Here is a 17,874-nt window from a genome sequence, read left to right as displayed (position 1 = left end):
CTAGTAACATCTCACCCCTACCAATGACAATCACACACGAGTAACATCTCACCCCCAGCAGTGCTAATCGCACCCCCACCAGTGCCAGTCACATACTAGTAACATCTCACACCCACCAGTGCCAATCACACCCCCACCAGTGCCAGTCACGTACTAGTAACATCTCACCCCCACCAGTGCCAATCACACCCCCACCAGTGGCAGTCACATACTAGTAACATCTCGCCTCCACCAGTGCCAATCACAACCCACCAGTGCTAGCCACACAATAGTAACATCTCACCCCCACCAGTGCCAATCACAACCCCCACCGGTGCTAGCCACACACTAGTAACAGCTCACCCCCACCAGTGCCAGTCACACATTAGCAACGTCTCACCCCCACCAGTGCCGGTCGCGCACGAGTAACGTCTCACCCCCACCAGTGCTGGTCGCGCACGAGTAACGTCCCACCAGTGCCAGTCGTGCAGAAGTAACCTCTCACCCCCACCAGTGCCAGTTTCGCACTAGTAACATCTCACCCTCACCAGTGCCAGTCACGCACTAGTAACCTCTCACCTCCACCAGTGCCAGTTTCGCACTAGTAACATCTCACCCTCACCAGTGCCAGTCACGCACTAGTAACATCTCACACCGACCAGTGCCATTCTCGCACTAGTAACATCTCACCCCCACCAGTGCCAATCCCATACTAGTAACATCTCGCCCCCACCAGTGCCAGTCACATACTATATCACCCCCACCAGTGCTAACCACACACTAGTAACATCTCGCCCCCACCAGTGCCAATGACACACTAGTAACATCTCACACCCACCAGTGCCAATTACACCCCCACCAATGCCAGTCATGTACTAGTAACAGCTCACCCCCACCAGTGCCAATCACATACTAGTAACATCTCACCCCCACCAGTGCCAGTCACATACTAGTAACATCTCACCCTTGCCAGTCACATACTAGTAACATCTCATCCCCACCAGTGCCAGTCGCACACTAGTAATATCTCACCCACACCAGTGCCAGTCACATACTAGTAACATCTCATCCCCACCAGTGCCAGTCGCGCACTAGTAATATCTCACCCACACCAGTCGCGCAGAAGTAACCTCTCACCGCCATCAGTGCCAGTCTCGCACTAGTAACATCTCGCCCTCACCAGTGCCAGTCACGCACTTGTAACATCTCATCCCCACCAGTTCCATTCTCGCACTAGTAACATCTCATCCCCACCAGTGCCATTCTCGCACTAGTAACATCTCACCCCCACCAGTGCCAAGCCCATACTAGCAACATCTCACCCCCACCTGTGCTAGTCGCACACTAGTAACATCTCGCCCCCACCAGTGCCAGTCACATACTATATCACCCCCACCAGTGCTAACCACACACTAGTAACATCTCACCCCCACCAGTGCCAATCACACACTAGTAACATCTCACCCCTACCAGTTCCAATCACACACTAGTAACATCTCACACCCACCAGTGCCAATCACACACTAGTAACATCTCACCTCCACCAGTGCCAATTACACCCCCACCAATGCCAGTCATGTACTAGTAACATCTCACCCCCACCAGTGCTAACCACACACTAGTAACATCTCACCCCCACCAGTGCCAATCACACACTAGTAACATCTCACACCCACCAGTGCCAATCACACACTAGTAACATCTCACCTCCACCAGTGCCAATTACACCCCCACCAATGCCAGTCATGTACTAGTAACATCTCACCCCCACCAGTGCCAGTCACATACTAGTAACATCTCACCCCCACCAGTTCTAGCCTCACATAAGTAATATCTCACCTTCACTATCGCTAGTCAGACATTAGTAACCTTTCACCCCGACCAGTGCCAGTCACACACTAGTAACATCTCACCCCGACCAGTGCCAGTCACACACTAGTAACATCTCACCCCTACCTGTGCCAGTCACAAACTAGTAACATGTCATCTCCACCAAGGCCAGCCACACACTATTAACAGCTCACCGCACCAGTGTCAGCCACATATTAGTATTCTCTGCTCCACTAGTGCAAATCACATACTAGTACCAGTAACATCAACAGTGCCAGTCACACCCCCATGAGTGCCAATCACATACTAGTACCAGTTACATCCCCACCAGTGCCAATCGCACACTAGTACCAGTTACATCCTCATTAGTGCCAATTACACACTACTAACCGAAAGCCTCCACCAGTGCCAATTACACACTAGTGCCAGTCACACCCCACCAGTGCCAGTCGCACACTAGTAACAACACCCCCTAAAAGTGCCACACATTAGTACTAGATACACCCCCACCAGTGCCAAGGTTGCACTAATACCAGCACCTCCCCACCAATGACAACAGTATTAGTCTCATCCCCATCTGTGTCAGCATACACTAGTATCAGTCATGCCCCCACTAATTAGTCATACGCTTCTACCAGTCAGACCCGCACCTGTGGCAGCCACGCCAGTTACACCTGCACCAGTGCCAAGGTCACACTAGTACGAGACACCCCCACTGTTGCCAGTCATACTCTTGTACCAGTTACCTCCACAAGAGTGCCAGGCACCCTCATTACACGTCCTATTACTCCTCACACCGCCCGCTCTACACTTAATATCATGCTAGAAATTATTTAGGACTGGTTGACAAACATTGGTATTCAGTAACTTACAACTAAAGCTGAGAGTTGGCATTGGTAGTAAAGCCTGGTTTTATTGCTGTTTGTGCCCTTTGGTGCAAGTGACCTGGTATAATGGGAACGTTTGCAGGATTTATAGGGGCAGAGCTATATTTTTTTGCACGTAGGAACCAATGTCACATGTCTGCCAGTTTGTGTTGCTGCCTGTATCTGGGCGGTGGGTGTGGAGTGAAAGGTGTTGGATCACACCAGTCATGGGTATTAGTCCTCCTGTGCAGAGAAATGTGATTTTTATGGGTAACAAGGATGCTTGCCCACTGAGTCTTACAATGTGCCTGGCTGTGTGGCCGCCCAGTAGAGGTTGTGTAGCCAGGAACTTAAACTGGTCATTAATGGTAAGGCTGGGTTCACATGTTACGTCCATAATGGCGGAACGTATTTCGGCCGCAAGTCCCGGACCGAACACACTGCAGGGAGCCGGGCTCCTAGCATCATAGTTATGTACGACGCTAGGAGTCCCTGCCTCGCTGCGGGACAACTGTCCCGTACTGTAATCATGTTTTCAGTACGGGACAGTTGTCCGGCAGCGAGGCAGGGACTCCTAGCGTCGTACATAACTATGATGCTAGGAGCCCGGCTCCCTGCAGTGTGTTCGGTCCGGGACTTGCGGCCGAAATACCCAGCCTAAGACCTTCCCGCGATCTGACGTTCACTGTTGTGCTGCTTCTTGGTAAAAGGCACGGGAGGATATTTTGTATCTTGGGATTGATTCTTCACTGTTGCCCTTGTTGTAATGATTGTCCATCTGTAATAATGACTGAGGAAAATAGTGAAGCGGCTCTGGTGGTTGGTAGAACAAGCGTGTGCCACTGTCATAAAGCAGGGGCACTTTAACTGCAGGCACATTAGTACCTAAAAGGAGTAGAGTGCCTGCTGTACATCCACCCGCTCTAGTTCGGTGGTGTTGTTCGCCACTCCAGCACACGAGAAGAGCCCTACCAGTCATGGGCTTCCTATTAAGTGGTGCTGTGAGAGCGCAACACCACCTTCGAATTACAGTAAGGACAGCGAAACTTTGTGCCTGCAACATCAACACCTTATGTCAAGCGCCACTATCTTGTGAAGAAAAAAATGTCCCTGTCTATCCTGCCCAAGCACTCTGATGGTCTACTGATCTGTGGCCATCTTCCTTACGTGAAATGATGCGGGCCGTGGGCATGGGCTCTTATGGTTGTAACTCCTGTTACTGGCAATCCTAACTTATTTAGGTAATGCCTAGTTTTTCGGTTGGAATCACTTTCTTTTACTAGAATTTAAGGCCCATTTCACACATCGTTTTTTGGCGCTAATTTTAATGTGGAAACCGCGAATCACCCAAAAAATGCCCCAAATTAATTTCAAAAGGGGGCAGAGACGTTTTTCCGCGTGCATTTTTTGATCGCTCGTGGAGAAAAAGAAGCGGCATGCCCTATATTGGAGCGGCTTTTGCCTCTGAACATCCATTGAAATTAATAGGAGGCAAAGAAAAAACACCGCTCATTTGAAGTGTGTTTTGGTGCGTTTTTTTTTAACACAAAAACCGTTTGCTATTTTTTTTTTTACTAAAAAACAAATTTTTTAGCATTTAATTTAGATAAACTGCCTTAAGAAAACCATGGTAGAAAACGCCTTAAAGAAAGTATAAAAAAACCCGCTGGAATTTCAAAAATTGCCTCAAAAATCCTGAACGTATTTTGAGGCAGATTTTTTTCTGCCTGACAAAAGCCTCAGTGTGAACTGACCCTTAGCATGTTCCATAAACGGTTGTTTTTTTTTTTGTATGTATATTGTCTACTTCTTATGTACTAGTAAAATGATTGGGCTTTCTACATATACCCTTTCTCTTGGGAGAGAACAAAATGTCCTGAACGTAATATTCCCTCCTGCGCAGGAAACTGCTTCCCGTACAGTGACATGCAGGAAAGTGACGACCCAGGTTCAAGGGCAAATATCAGTCGCCAGGGGCGGGAAACGTCATGACTGGTAATATAGGGTAGGAGCCATTCTGCAGGTCCCCTAACAGCCGCTACAAGCAGTGACGACCCCCCCCCCCCCGCTCTGGAGGACCCAGGTATTGGTGCTTCAGTGGTTTGGCTGACTTTGGGAATAGTTGCTGTGGTCCTTTACTGGACTCTGGTTTTGCCTTGGTGCCATGAGGTGCTCGTTTGCTGGATACGCTGGCACTGGGCCCCCGATTCTGACGTTGCGTGCTAGTAATGCCACTTGTGATACAGAACTTATTATATTATAAGATTTCATGTCAGACAGTTGTTTCTTCTTGTGGTTTAGTTGACCGGTCTATAAGTAGTTATTTTTGCATTCCCACATCTCCGGTTACCACCTTAGACATCAATAGAAGACAGCCCAAAAAGTCTGGTGACTTCAACAAATTTTTGGGCACATTGGCTATTTAGCTCCTTGTATTTGACCGTTCTTACTTGACCAGGACAAAGCCTTTCAAATAATAGCAACAAGCCTGCCTATTGACCATGGATGGTTTCATCCGCAGCACCTGACATACTGAACATGTCATGGGTGTGGGCACCTGGCCTTGCTCTGCCAATCGGCTGTGAAGGACTCTCAGTTTGAAAAACACACCTTATATGCAAAGTCCCGGAAAAACCCATTTCATATTGATTTTTACTGGACTGTGAGATTCGTTCCTATTGCATGATTCAGGATGCCGCGTGGCACAATGTCTGAAGTCACCGTGTATTCCTGGCCTAACAGTGTAGGACTGAGGGTATGTTCACGTGGCCTATTTTCAGCCGTTTTTTGAAGCCATAAACGCCAAAAAAATGGCGGAAAATACGGGGGCTGAACGCCTCCAAACATCTGTCCATTGAGTTCAATGGGAAAAACGGCGTTTCGTTCCCACGGAGTGCTTTTTACGCGGCGGTTTTTAAAAACGGCGTGTAAAAAACGTCCCGTTAAAAAGTAGCGCATGTCACTTCTTGAGCCGTTTTTGGAGCCGTTTTTCATCGGGTCAATAGAAAAATAGCTCCAAAAACGTCCGTAAAAACACGCATCAAAAAACGCTTGATGCTTAAAAAAACAGGTGAAAATCAGAGGCTGTTTTCCCTTGAGAACCGCTCCGTATTTTTACAGCTGTTTTTTGTTAAGCGTGTGAACATAGCCTTAAACAAACTAGCAGACTCTGATCCTAGGATTCTGGCTCATGATTGTAGGTCTGATCTTAAAGGGTAACCAAGTCAGAAGTTTTGATCAGCGGGGGTCCAAGTGCTGAGACCCCCACCAATTGCTAAAACGAAGCGACGGAAACACTTGGGTGAGCGCTGTGCCGCTTAGTTTCTGAGTGGTGTACAGTCTCTTGACTATCGGTTGAGCCGCTCGGCTTCCTGAGGAAAGCCAATCAGAAACAAAGCGGCACAGCACTCATCCGAGCGCTTCTGCTGCTTCATTTTAGCGATCGGTAGGGGACTCAGTGCTCAGGCCCCCACCAATCAAAACTTCTGACATGGGTTTGTCTCGACTTTAACATTGATGGCCTTTTATTTACATGGAACAATGATTGGAAGTATGGGGACAAGCGATGGTTAATACAAACGTTTGTCCCCATACAGTTTGCCTATTCGCCTACCTCCCGGAGGTACCCTGTTTACACGGGGAGATGTACTGCCAACGTACTAGCATTTGTTGAATGGCATAAATGATGCGATTGATCAGGTACGAGCGCTTGTTTAGGCCATTATCTGCCCCTGTAAAAGGGCCTTTAACCTGTCCAGTGGGGTCTGACCTCATGGACCTCGACAATCGGCACAATAAGGGTGGTCCTTCATTGTTCACACAGGCACAGCGGCTTGTCTATTACAAGTGGCTGTGTCTGGTACTGAAGCTCATTTAATTTAAAGAGGCTCTGTCACCAGATTTTGCAACCCCTATCTCCTATTGCAGCAGATCGGCGCTGCAATGTAGATTACAGTAACGTTTTTATTTTTAAAAAACGAGCATTTTTGGCCAAGTTATGACCATTTTTGTATTTATGCAAATGAGGCTTGCAAAAGTCCAAGTGGGCGCGTTTAAAGTAAAAGTCCAACTGGGCGTGTATTATGTGCGTACATCGGGGCGTTTTTACTTCTTTTACTAGCTGGGCGTTCTGACGAGAAGTATCATCCACTTCTCTTCACAACGCCCAGCTTCTGGCAGTGCAGACACAGCGTGTTCTCGAGCGATCACGCTGTGACGTCACTCACTTCCTGCCCCAGGTCCTGCATCGTGTCGGACGAGCGAGGACACATCGACACCAGAGGCTACAGTTGATTCTGCAGCAGCATCGGCGTTTGCAGGTAAGTCGATGTAGCTACTTACCTGCAAACGCTGATGCTGCTGCAGAATCAACTGGTGCCGATGTGGCCGACACGATGCAGGACCTGGGGCAGGAAGTGAGTGACGTCACAGCGTGATCTCTCGAGAACATGCTGTGTGTCTGCACTGCCAGAAGCTGGGTGTTAACGAACAGAAGTGGATGATGCTGATTCGTCAGCATCATACACTCCCATTCCTAACTCCCAGCTAGTAAAAGAAGTAAAAACGCCCCGATGTACGCACATAATACACGCCCACTTGGACTTTTACTTTAAACACACCCACTTGGACTTTTGCAAGCCTCATTTGCATAAATACAAAAATGGTCATAACTTGGCCAAAAATGCTCGTTTTTTAAAAATAAAAACGTTACTGTAATCTACATTGCAGCGCCGATCTGCTGCAATAGCAGATAGGGGTTGCAAAATCTGGTGACAGAGCCTCTTTAAGTGAATGTTACAGGGGTTGTCCAGGCACGGGGCGGTTTTTTATACTGATGACATTATTGTCACACTCGTAACATGCGGACAACTAAAGGGGTTTATATGTCCTCACATACACAACAGATAATCAACGGATCCCAGATTAAATCATGTAGGATCCATCAACATCAATATAATATGCACGGGCAGCATACATTTTAAGGCCTTATTCATACGAGCGTGTGCGTATTGCCCGTGCAAAAAACGCAGCGTTTTGCGAGCGTAGCAGTTCCGTGTGGCATCAGTATTTGGGGCGTGCCTGTGTGATTTTTGCACATATAGCATCGTTATGACACTCTGTTTTTATGTTTACAAGCAGGAAGTGCTCTTATTTTTTCATTCATTCATTTTAAAACTGTAGCGTGAATCACGCGCCACACACGGAAATGCTTCCGTGTGCCGTGCGCGATTTTCACGCACCCATTGACTTCAATGGGTGTGTGCTGCGCGAAAAACGGCCAAGTCTAGGACATGTTGTGAGTTTTACGCAGCGCATAGGTCCGTATCACGGACGTAAAATACGTTCATGTGAATAAGGCCTAAGAGTCATTTCCATTAAAGTCCCATCTTCTTTGACTTCCTAAGAATCCCCCGTCATGAATTCTGCATTACTCTGTCCACATTGCACCCGCTGATTCCTCTTTATGATAAGCGAGGTGTGATTTCCTCTCATATTCTGTCCTATAAGTACGGTTCCTTGTCTTGAGGTTCCCCTGATTTTCTGACAGCGCTGTCTGCTTTTCTGGGGGGCTTAGAACTGGCAGACAGGGGGAGAGCGCTGCTGATGTACCATGTGCATTACCATTCCCTGCAGACGTGGTCACCCTCCGGATTGTTAATAGTAACCTCTGTCCTGTATACATATGTATGAATCGCATTATAATAGATGGAGCTGGGCTTTAAAGGCGAGGGCCATTGAATAAATGAGGCCCCGAGGAATGGCAGCAGCTTCTGTTTTATCTTCCTTGGCTTCTATTCATGATTGTTAGTGGCACTTTTTTTGCTTGTCATTCCTGTAAAACAGGTGATTTGCCCCCCCCCCCCCTGTGCTATACCACACTAGTGTAAAAAGAGCATTTCCACCTTAACAAGGAAACAGTAATCTTATGTACATGACTTCACTACTGGATTGTGGCAGGAATTACTGTAAAACTAGGCCGTTCTGCCATTCAGGATTCTGGAAAAGCTGGATGATAACCCAGGTGTGGAGCTGAGATGGTGGCCATATTGGATGTCACCCAGCTTTTCCGGGAAGATACAACTAAGAAACTGCCTTTAGAATTTGTAATCACTTGATTATATTTGGCTGGGTTCACATATCGTGGACAAAATGCGTGTTTTTATCTGCGACCACAGCAAATCTACGCCATTTTGCAGCAAATCGCTGCATTTTGATCGCGACGTGTGAACCCGTCCTTTGGAAAAATGATTTGGTCAAGGATCCACTTAGTTTTTTTTTCATGATCCACAATATTCGCAGAGGTTTAGGGTGCGTTTAGATGAGACGTTTTTATGCCACATGGTAAAAAATTGTGCCAAAAATGCACATGGCCTTACAGCGAATTGGCGTTGTTTGCAATGCCGTTTTTGCCTGTGCGGTTTATACAGGTGAGATGTTTTTATTTTACAGTTTCATCTATAAAAGCCGCACATGCAAAAACCACATCGGAAACTGCGGCAAATTGCGGTAAAACAGAGTATGGTTTTGACAGAATTTTTGATGATTTTTTTTTTTTTTTTTAACATGCACCCAAAAACATTTCATCTAAATGCATTGATACTATTCCTGTGCGAGCTGTGAATATGTGGGGACATGGGCTACCTGACGCCTGAATTTCTCCAGTCCTGTCTTATATGTTTGTGAAATTAGTCCCTAATAAACTTTTATTATCAGAATCCGTCCTTTTTATGAGCTGAAATGTCCCAAAATGATAACAGTGAATCCGAGAGTGGTTGTAATTCCTTGCAGCTCCTTTGTCAGCTGAATAGCTGTTGTATGTCATAACTGACGCGTTTCATCCTCATAAAGGAAAATGTTACAGGGTTTTATGTAAAGAAATCTTGTTATGGAACTTTCTGATCTATTATTCGTTTCAATACCTCAATGTTTTCCAGATCCCTGCTTGCGGTTAGTGAACAGAAACATTATGTTCATACAGAGGCTGAAAACTGAACAGCCCTGGTCTCATTTCAGGAGTTTTCTACAATATATCTGGTCTAGACTTTACAACTTAAGCCCCATTTTCAATACAGCATTGTGTTCTCCAGATCCGTTATACAGTACCCGTAGTCTGTTATGGGCCCGTACTCTACCTCTGTGTGCCACCCATTTTAAATGGGTTCATACCGAATCATTGAGAAAAAAACGAAAACATGGCCTATTCCAACGTATGGCGTTTTATTATTATAATATATAGCGCTATTATTTCCAGGGTTCTGCACATATGAAAGGTTTAACTACATGATATGAGACCACAATGAATACAAGTACAATAAACATGAGTTTGCGGAGCGACAGAAACATACAGGAGAGAGGACCCTGCCCACGAGGGCTTACAAGCTACAAGGGCAGGGGAATGAGACAGTAGGTTAGGGTTGAAGCTGCTCATATTGTAGAATGGTGGTAGCCGGGTATTGCAGGTTGTAAGATTTTCTGAAGGGGGGTTTTCAGGTTGCTTTTGAAGGTTTGGATGGTGGCAGTCTGATGTGTTGGGGTAGAGCGTTCCAGAGTACGGTGGAAGCACGTGAGAAATCTTGGAGCCGATGATGTGATGAGAGATTACGTGTGGGGAGGTATCGGGAGATTAGGTCAGAGATATATGGGAGGGGGCAGGTTGTGGACAGCCTTGTATGGAAGTGCAGGTTAACAACAGGGGGTTCGGGGTGTGCTGCCAGGACAGAACGCTAGAACTTCTAGCCAGGGGGTAAAGGCCTTTTTACACGGGCCAATTAGCGTGCAAACGATCGTTCATAAAATGCTCGTTGCCGATAATTGCCCTGTGTAAACAGGGCAGCGATCAGCAGATGATTGCACGTTTGCTCGTTCATCTGCTGATCGCTGCCCTGTTTACACAGGGCAATTATCGGCAACGAGTGTTCTATGACGCTTGTCTGCCCGACAATTGCCCGGTGTAAAAGGGCCTTAAGTCCCTGCCAGCTGGAGGCATAAAAAAGGTGATTAATGATCGTGATAGCGAAGGGTATTTACTTTTCACACTCTTTATCAATGTCATACATTATAAAAAGTACCTGGAAGTTCCTGAGTGTTAGCTTGCTTTCTTATTCTATTAATTGATGTTGGGTGACCACCACTAATGGCCTCTATTACAATGTTACCTATCATTAAGATGGAGTTACATGAGCAGATCTCGTCTGTTTACCGCTTTTAAAATGAGTGCAGATCGACAATCCAGCCTGCCAATCCGCACTCATTTGCTCCTTTTAAACGGAGCAATGATCGTTTAGTATGGGGACGAGCGATCATTACTATGATCGCTCGTCCCCATACATTTCTATCATGTCAAAAGCACATATCTTTGTTTACACAGGGAGATGTGCTGGCGACTAGCAACCATTTTTTTTGCCGCATGAAAGATGCCATCAGCAGATGAATGAGCGTTTCCCCGTTCATTGGCTGATCGTTGCCCTGATGATCGTGAATGCGCGTTCGTATGAACGTTAGTTTGCCCGATCATTGGCTCGTGTAAAAGGGGTTTAAGGCTTACAACTCGCCCATGTCCCATGCCAGGATTCAGCCCCTGACATTTTATGAGCAGTGACCCCCTGGCTTGAGGTTTACTTTATAGGGGTATTTCAATGTTAAGCAGGGTTGGCACTTGTTTGGTGACTTTTGTCTGCTGCACTCTCCATACAGTCCAGTGTAGAGGTGGCCTCTCTCCATTGAAATCTGTAGGAGTTGCGGAAAGAGCCGAACAAGCAGCATAGCCACCTCTCCATTGTAGTGTATAGTGAGAGTAGTGGCTGGACATTGGCGAACTCGTCACCTGACCCACGTTCTCCCAACAGCTCTAGCGGCATCTGGCACACGCGCCACTTTCTAACTTTAGTTTTTCCTTTGTGCTTCAAGGGACATTTCAGAGAGAGACATTTTTAGAAACCTAATACCATCCTGTATAATGCTATGGCAGTGGTTTAGGTGTTATATATTTGATGACAGATTCCCTTTTATAATAGTAGGTCAAAAGATTAGGGCTCATTGACATGGCCGTATTGCAGCGCTGTACAAACGCCAAATTGTAGAGTGCTGTAATACAGAACCCATCTAAGCCTATAGGGCCATACTGTACTCCTCCGACCTCATACATAGGTTGTGATATGCTCCGTCGTATACCATGTGACGGAGGTATTCTCACCTAGAAGCATGGTTTATAGGGGAGAATGTCTCCCTAATACTGTGCTGTACGAAGACGCCATATGACAGCAGACAGAGTGCCTATAGCTCTGTAGTACAGACTCCACGTGGCGACGTACAGGCTCCGTGCACAACGCTCTACTGTGTTCATGATACCTAACAAAAGGAGGAAGCAATGTACCAACAAAGTGATACGTACGTGCCAAAATAAATATGTGTATTCTTTATTAGGTTTACATACAACACGGACACTTAACAATCATAAGTTTTAATAAAAAAAACAATGAAAGTACAATATATAGGTATATATATACACACACACACACACACACACACACACACACACACACACACACACACACACACACACGGAATAGCCCACGCCAGGCAGAACAGGGGTCGAAGGACCCCCTGTTCTCACCATAGGTGCAAGTTCCAGAGCTTGGACCTTCAGCTATCAGACACTTCCCGTGAATATGCCATAAATGTCTAAGATCCCCCTTAGGTAAGCGACCAAATAAATGTAGAGCACAAGAAAAATCTGGCCCTATTTTGTAAAATAGACGGGAATGGCTAAATTTTGGGGAAAATCCTGCGTTCTCATAATGGGTGTATACTTCATGTCCGACAAGTAAAAATGTGCCAAATTAAGGCTTCGTTCACATCTGCGTCGGGGTTCCATTCATGGGTTCCACCAGACCTTTCCGTCGGGAACCCATAAACAGAAACCATAGCTTTCGGTTTGCATTACTATTGATTTCAATGGTAATTCTTCCGTTGCTAATGGTTTCAGTTTGTCTCCGTTGCTTAATCTTCTACATAATCTGATCAGCGCTGTAATGTAGGTAAGTGTTTTTTATTTAGAAAAACAATCAATTTTCACGGAGTTATGACCTATTTTAGATTTATGCTAATGAGTTTCTTAATAGGCAACTGGGCGTGTTTTACTTTTTTACCAACTGGGCGTTGTACAGAGGAGTGTATGACGCTGACCAATCAGTGACCTATCGGCGTCATGCACTTCTCTGCATTCATGTACTCAGCACATAGTGATCTTGCGAGATTACGCTTACTGTGCTGTCACTCACACATTAACGTTACTGAAGTGTCCTGACAATGAATAGACATCGCGTCCAGCCAGGACGGGATGTCTATTCACAATCCCGACACTTCGGTAACGTTTGTGTGTGATTTACAGCACAGCAAGTGTAATCTCGCGAGATCACGCTGTAAATGACACTTTACAGCGAGATTATGCTGTAATAGTTGTCTATTAAGAAAGTCATTAGCATAAATCTAAAATAGGTCGTAACTCCGTCAAAATTGATCGTTTTTATAAATAAAAACCACTGTTGTCTACATTACAGCGCCGATCAAATTATGTAGAAGATAGGGCACGTATAATGTGGTGACAGCCTCTTTAAGTTGGCCTCATAAGATAAGTCATCTGGTATGGCCCATTTTGACCATTTCAACCATCAGTCAATATAGTTTTATATGCAATGGCCGATGGCGGACTATTATCTGACAAGAATGTGATTTGTCAGGTTGGACTTTTTCAGCTGTTGTCGGTGGAAAATTCAAGTGTACGGCATCGTCAGCGGCTGATTATTTGATCCTTTCCTCAAGTCCACTCTGTTGCCTCCCTGATTTGACAGTTTCACCTGCCATGTTGATGGTCGGATCGTTCGTACGATTGGTCGGCCCCATTATGAGGAAATGTTTGATTGCAGTGGTGGTCGAGCATGCGCCTTGCTGCTCCATTCAAAGTCTACGGGACTGAGGGAGACATCGGAGTACAGCGCCCAGCTTTTTCCGTCCGCCCCACAGACATTGAATGGAGCAGCCGGCGCATGCTCGACCACCACTCCATTCAAGCTTGATCACAGTGAGGAGGAAAGGGGAGCGTGGGATCCCCTTTCCAGTGATCGGTAGGACCCCCCCCCCCAGTGATCAGAGATTATAAATGATCTTAGTGGGGAACCCTGTAATGTGGGCCATTGAGCAAAAGTCGCCGTGGAGCCTCATCCTAAAATACGAAATAATGCTAAACTACCAAACTGTATGCCCCCCCCCCCACAGGGAGTGAATTAGGACAAATTGTATATTCCAAAGTCTGATGCTATTTATCCATAGACTCTTTAGTGCAGAACTGCCTGTATGTCTATATTATACTGTATAATAGACGGCCTGTCAGGGGGCTGGCGGCAGCGCTCAACCTATTAGTGAAATACCTTTGTTCTTGTATTGTAGGTATTCTGAGAAGCCAGAAGAAGGGTTAAGGGATTCCTTTGCTGTCGGCTCTCCGCAGACATCCCTCCCCCACTCGCATTACCTGACTGCACCAGTCGGAGATTATGCTGCCTTCTGGCACTGAGACAGCTGCTTTGTTTTGCTATGTGCTGGGCCTGGTGAGGGTTGAATGTAGGAAGGAATGACAGGGAGGTGCGAGGTCTCCGGACTCCTCCTTGCCTCGCACACAGCAGCGCTGTGTTTGTCCCTTATAGTGGGGGAAGCTCTGGATACAGCTGCTGGGGTTTCTTCTCAGCTTGTTTAGCACTGCACATTTTATTTAGGGTGACCAGGAAGGATTTCCCCCTTTTTTTTTAATCTAGTAGATCCAGCCTGTTCCTACTTCACCTATATATGAAAGTGCAGTGATCTCTGTGAAGTGCCCCTGCGGTTGTGGGCGCTGCACGAAAGGGGCAATAACTCCGCACGGGCCGCCGGTAGGTCTCATTCAGCATATTCTTGGGCTGATTGAATTGAAAACTGCAGGTGTCTTATGTCAGCGACAGGACAGTCGGTAATGTAATCTATCCACTAACTTTGTATGTTTTTCCACAGCTTGTTACGGCATAGTGCAAGTGCCGACCGGGCCATGGTTTTGTAGAAAATGCGAATCCCAGGAAAGGGCGGCCAGAGTGGTGAGTCAGTCTATGTGTCTGCTCCACAGTTCATGTTCAGATTTGTTAGACTTCTGATAATTAAACGCCGTCATCTCCGTGATCTCCTTAAAAACACGATGTTTTTTTTTTTTTGCACGTGTTACAGTAAAGTGATCTGCGATAATCCTCTATCTAGTACTATGTTTCTGCTCCACCTGTATGGTCAGGGGATCAATGATCCATTTGACTATGAGCTGAAGAGCCTTAACCCGAGCCTATGAACATACACCTGGTGTCCTGTCATATCCATCTTTAGTTTAGGGGTTTTCTGGGATTCCAGACTTGCTGAAACTCTGTAACTTACCACCCACTGAATTCTTTTCTGTATAGATGTGTGTTCACACGTGAATGTCTATACAGCCGAGTCAGGTGATGTGGCCGTTTACGGTTCGTTTCCAAACAATATTGACTGTAACCCATTAAAAATAAACTGATCAGCGTTGTTGTTGTTGTTGTGAACTTGTGATGTTATCGGTACAGTTACAATGCCTAGCGCACAGCTTTCGGGACCGCCATCGGTAGGAAATGAAGACGCTACCCATCCGGGAGCGTAAACTACTCCCCGATGATTGCTCTATGAGAAAGTGGATCTCTTGATGGTGGTTTCGGGAATTGGAAAGCTTTAGCAAAAAAAAACGTTCAAGGTCAGTTCACATGTTGCGTAAATACCGCGGGTTTTCCACAACGGCATTAGTTGCAGAAAATCTGCAGCATAATACAGTAGCAGCAAAGTGGATGAGATAAAACAAATGTCATCCACACGCGGTGTAAATAGTGAGCGGAAGAACTTCTCAGAAATTGACCTGCGGTGCAGAGTTTTATTCCGCTGCATGTCAATTATATTTGCGTAAATGCTGCTTATTTGTTGCGGGTTTTCCTCATTGAATTCTATGGGGAGGTAAAAGCCACAACAAAGAGCAGTTGTTGCGTTTATTGCGGCAGAATCACAGCGATTCCACCGCAAAAATGCAACTCAGAAAAAAAAAACAACAACTTGTACTTACCCAGAAGTCTGTGTTCTTCCTCCTGTGTGATTGTGGCAGCGGCGGTCACATGGGATTAAACATCATCATGACACCAGATACCGCGGCCCGGTACCAAATGATTTGCGGCTCGGTATTGGTCCGCGGCCTGGTGGTTGGGGATCACTGCTTTACATTATACTTAAAGGAGTATTTTCTGCGCCTTTTGTAAATATGCAATGTAGGCTTCGTTCTTTATAAATGCATGCGGGGCAGGCTCTGAAGCGGCAGCACCTGTACAGCAGAGCTTCTTCTCTAGTGCACGCCCTGTCAGTGCAGCCAAAATCCCATTTGAAAGCTTTGTGGGGGGGAAGTGTTGCTCCACCAGGTCTCTTGAGTCTGGGGGACTCAGTCTTTCAAAGTTTGTCCTCAGGATTGTAACTTACACAGTTCCATAAAAAAACAGGATGTTTGCAAGATGCCTAAACACAAGAAAGAGGCTGCTTTTATTTTTTTAACCCATTAGGGACCAAGACAATTTGGGTTTTAGGGTATGTGCACACGCTAGCTTCCTTTTACGTCTGAAATGACAGACTGTTTTCAGGAGAAAACAGCTGCGTCATTTCAGACGTAAAAGCTCCTCCTCGCATTATGCGAGGCGTCTTTGACGCCCGTAATCTTGAGCTGTTCTTCATTGAATTCAATGAAAAACGGCTCAAATTACGTTTCAAAGAAGTGTCCTGCATATAATGTATATAAGTGTCCCGCATATAATGTATATAAGTGTCCTGCATATAATGTATATAAGTGTCCCGCATATAATGTATATAAGTGTCCCGCATATAATGTATATAAGTGTCCCGCATATAATGTATATAAGTGTCCCGCATATAATGTATATAAGTGTCCCGCATATAATGTATATAAGTGTCCCGCATATAATGTATATAAGTGTCCCGCATATAATGTATATAAGTGTCCCGCATATAATGTATATAAGTGTCCCGCATATAATGTATATAAGTGTCCCGCATGTAATGTATATAAGTGTCCCGCATGTAATGTATAGAAGTGTCCCGCATGTAATGTATAGAAGTGTCCCGCATGTAATGTATAGAAGTGTCTCGCATGTAATGTATAGAAGTGTCCCGCATGTAATGTATAGAAGTGTCCCGCATGTAATGTATAGAAGTGTCCCGCATGTAATGTATAGAAGTGTCCCGCATGTAATGTATAGAAGTGTCCCGCATGTAATGTATATAAGTGCCCCGCATATAATGTATATAAGTGCCCCGCATATAATGTATATAAGTGCCCTGCACTTCTTTGACGAGGCGGTATTTTTACGCGTCGTCGTTTGACAGCTGTCAAACGGCGACGCGTAAATGACAGGTCGTCGGCACAGTACGTCGGCAAACCCATTCAAATTAATGGGCAGATGTTTGCCGACGTATTGGAGCCGTATTTTCAGACGTTAAACGAGGCATAATATGCCTCGTTTACGCTTGAAAATAGGTCGTGTGAACCCAGCCTTAAAGGCGTTGGCTCATCAGAGACAACCCCTTTTGGATGGGAGCCGCAGCCAGACTGTAGTATTACATGGCAGCCATTCAGATAAATGGCCCTACATGTACAGTGATACATGGATGGCTCGCGTCTGCCAGATCGGCTCTGTCCTGAGAGGGGAGCCCGGAGGGTGTGCGTTCCCCTCATGAATCACAACTATGAGTCCGCTGTACTCTTTATTGGCTTTTATAGCCAAATGGCAATTTATTTATTTTTTGTGCCGTTTTGGCTAATTGTACAGCAGACTTGCATAGGTCACATAGTTTTTTGTCTTTGCCTCCTTGCATTCTGTCTGCCATAAATATACATCTTTATAATGGCTGAGTGCAATGAATTGGAAATGGATTATCTGAATTGGTCAGTTACACAATTTTTTACTAGCATGGTAACCGTTTCTATAGGCAAATACGAATTCTTAAACTTCTTAGGTGATGATCTGGTTGGTAATATGATAAATTCTATCCGTGCATTACACTGTGGAACTAGCCTGAAGATCTGCACCAAAACTGCTGAACAAGTCTGTATGTAGTC

General features: G+C 45.7%; 1 protein-coding gene across 6 annotated transcripts in view; it reads left to right on the top strand.

The window, feature by feature from the left end:
• MLLT10 (MLLT10 histone lysine methyltransferase DOT1L cofactor) overlaps positions 1 to 17,874 on the top strand; it is a 216,530-nt gene that overhangs the window by 45,434 nt on the left and 153,222 nt on the right. For 5 of the 6 annotated variants that reach the window (XM_075827571.1, XM_075827575.1, XM_075827572.1 and 2 more), the window contains one exon: positions 14,715 to 14,794. In XM_075827571.1, the coding sequence (XP_075683686.1) occupies positions 14,715 to 14,794 (80 nt within the window). Of the gene's footprint in view, positions 1 to 14,714; positions 14,795 to 17,874 lie in introns of those variants that run through there. The other variant, XM_075827574.1, reaches the window with a different exon arrangement.

Source organism: Rhinoderma darwinii, chromosome 5 (genome assembly GCF_050947455.1).
Source record: "Rhinoderma darwinii isolate aRhiDar2 chromosome 5, aRhiDar2.hap1, whole genome shotgun sequence".
Taxonomy (NCBI): Eukaryota; Metazoa; Chordata; class Amphibia; order Anura; family Rhinodermatidae; genus Rhinoderma; species Rhinoderma darwinii.
The sequence above is the reverse complement of the archived record's forward strand: the minus strand, read 5'-3'. Positions and strand labels throughout refer to the sequence as shown.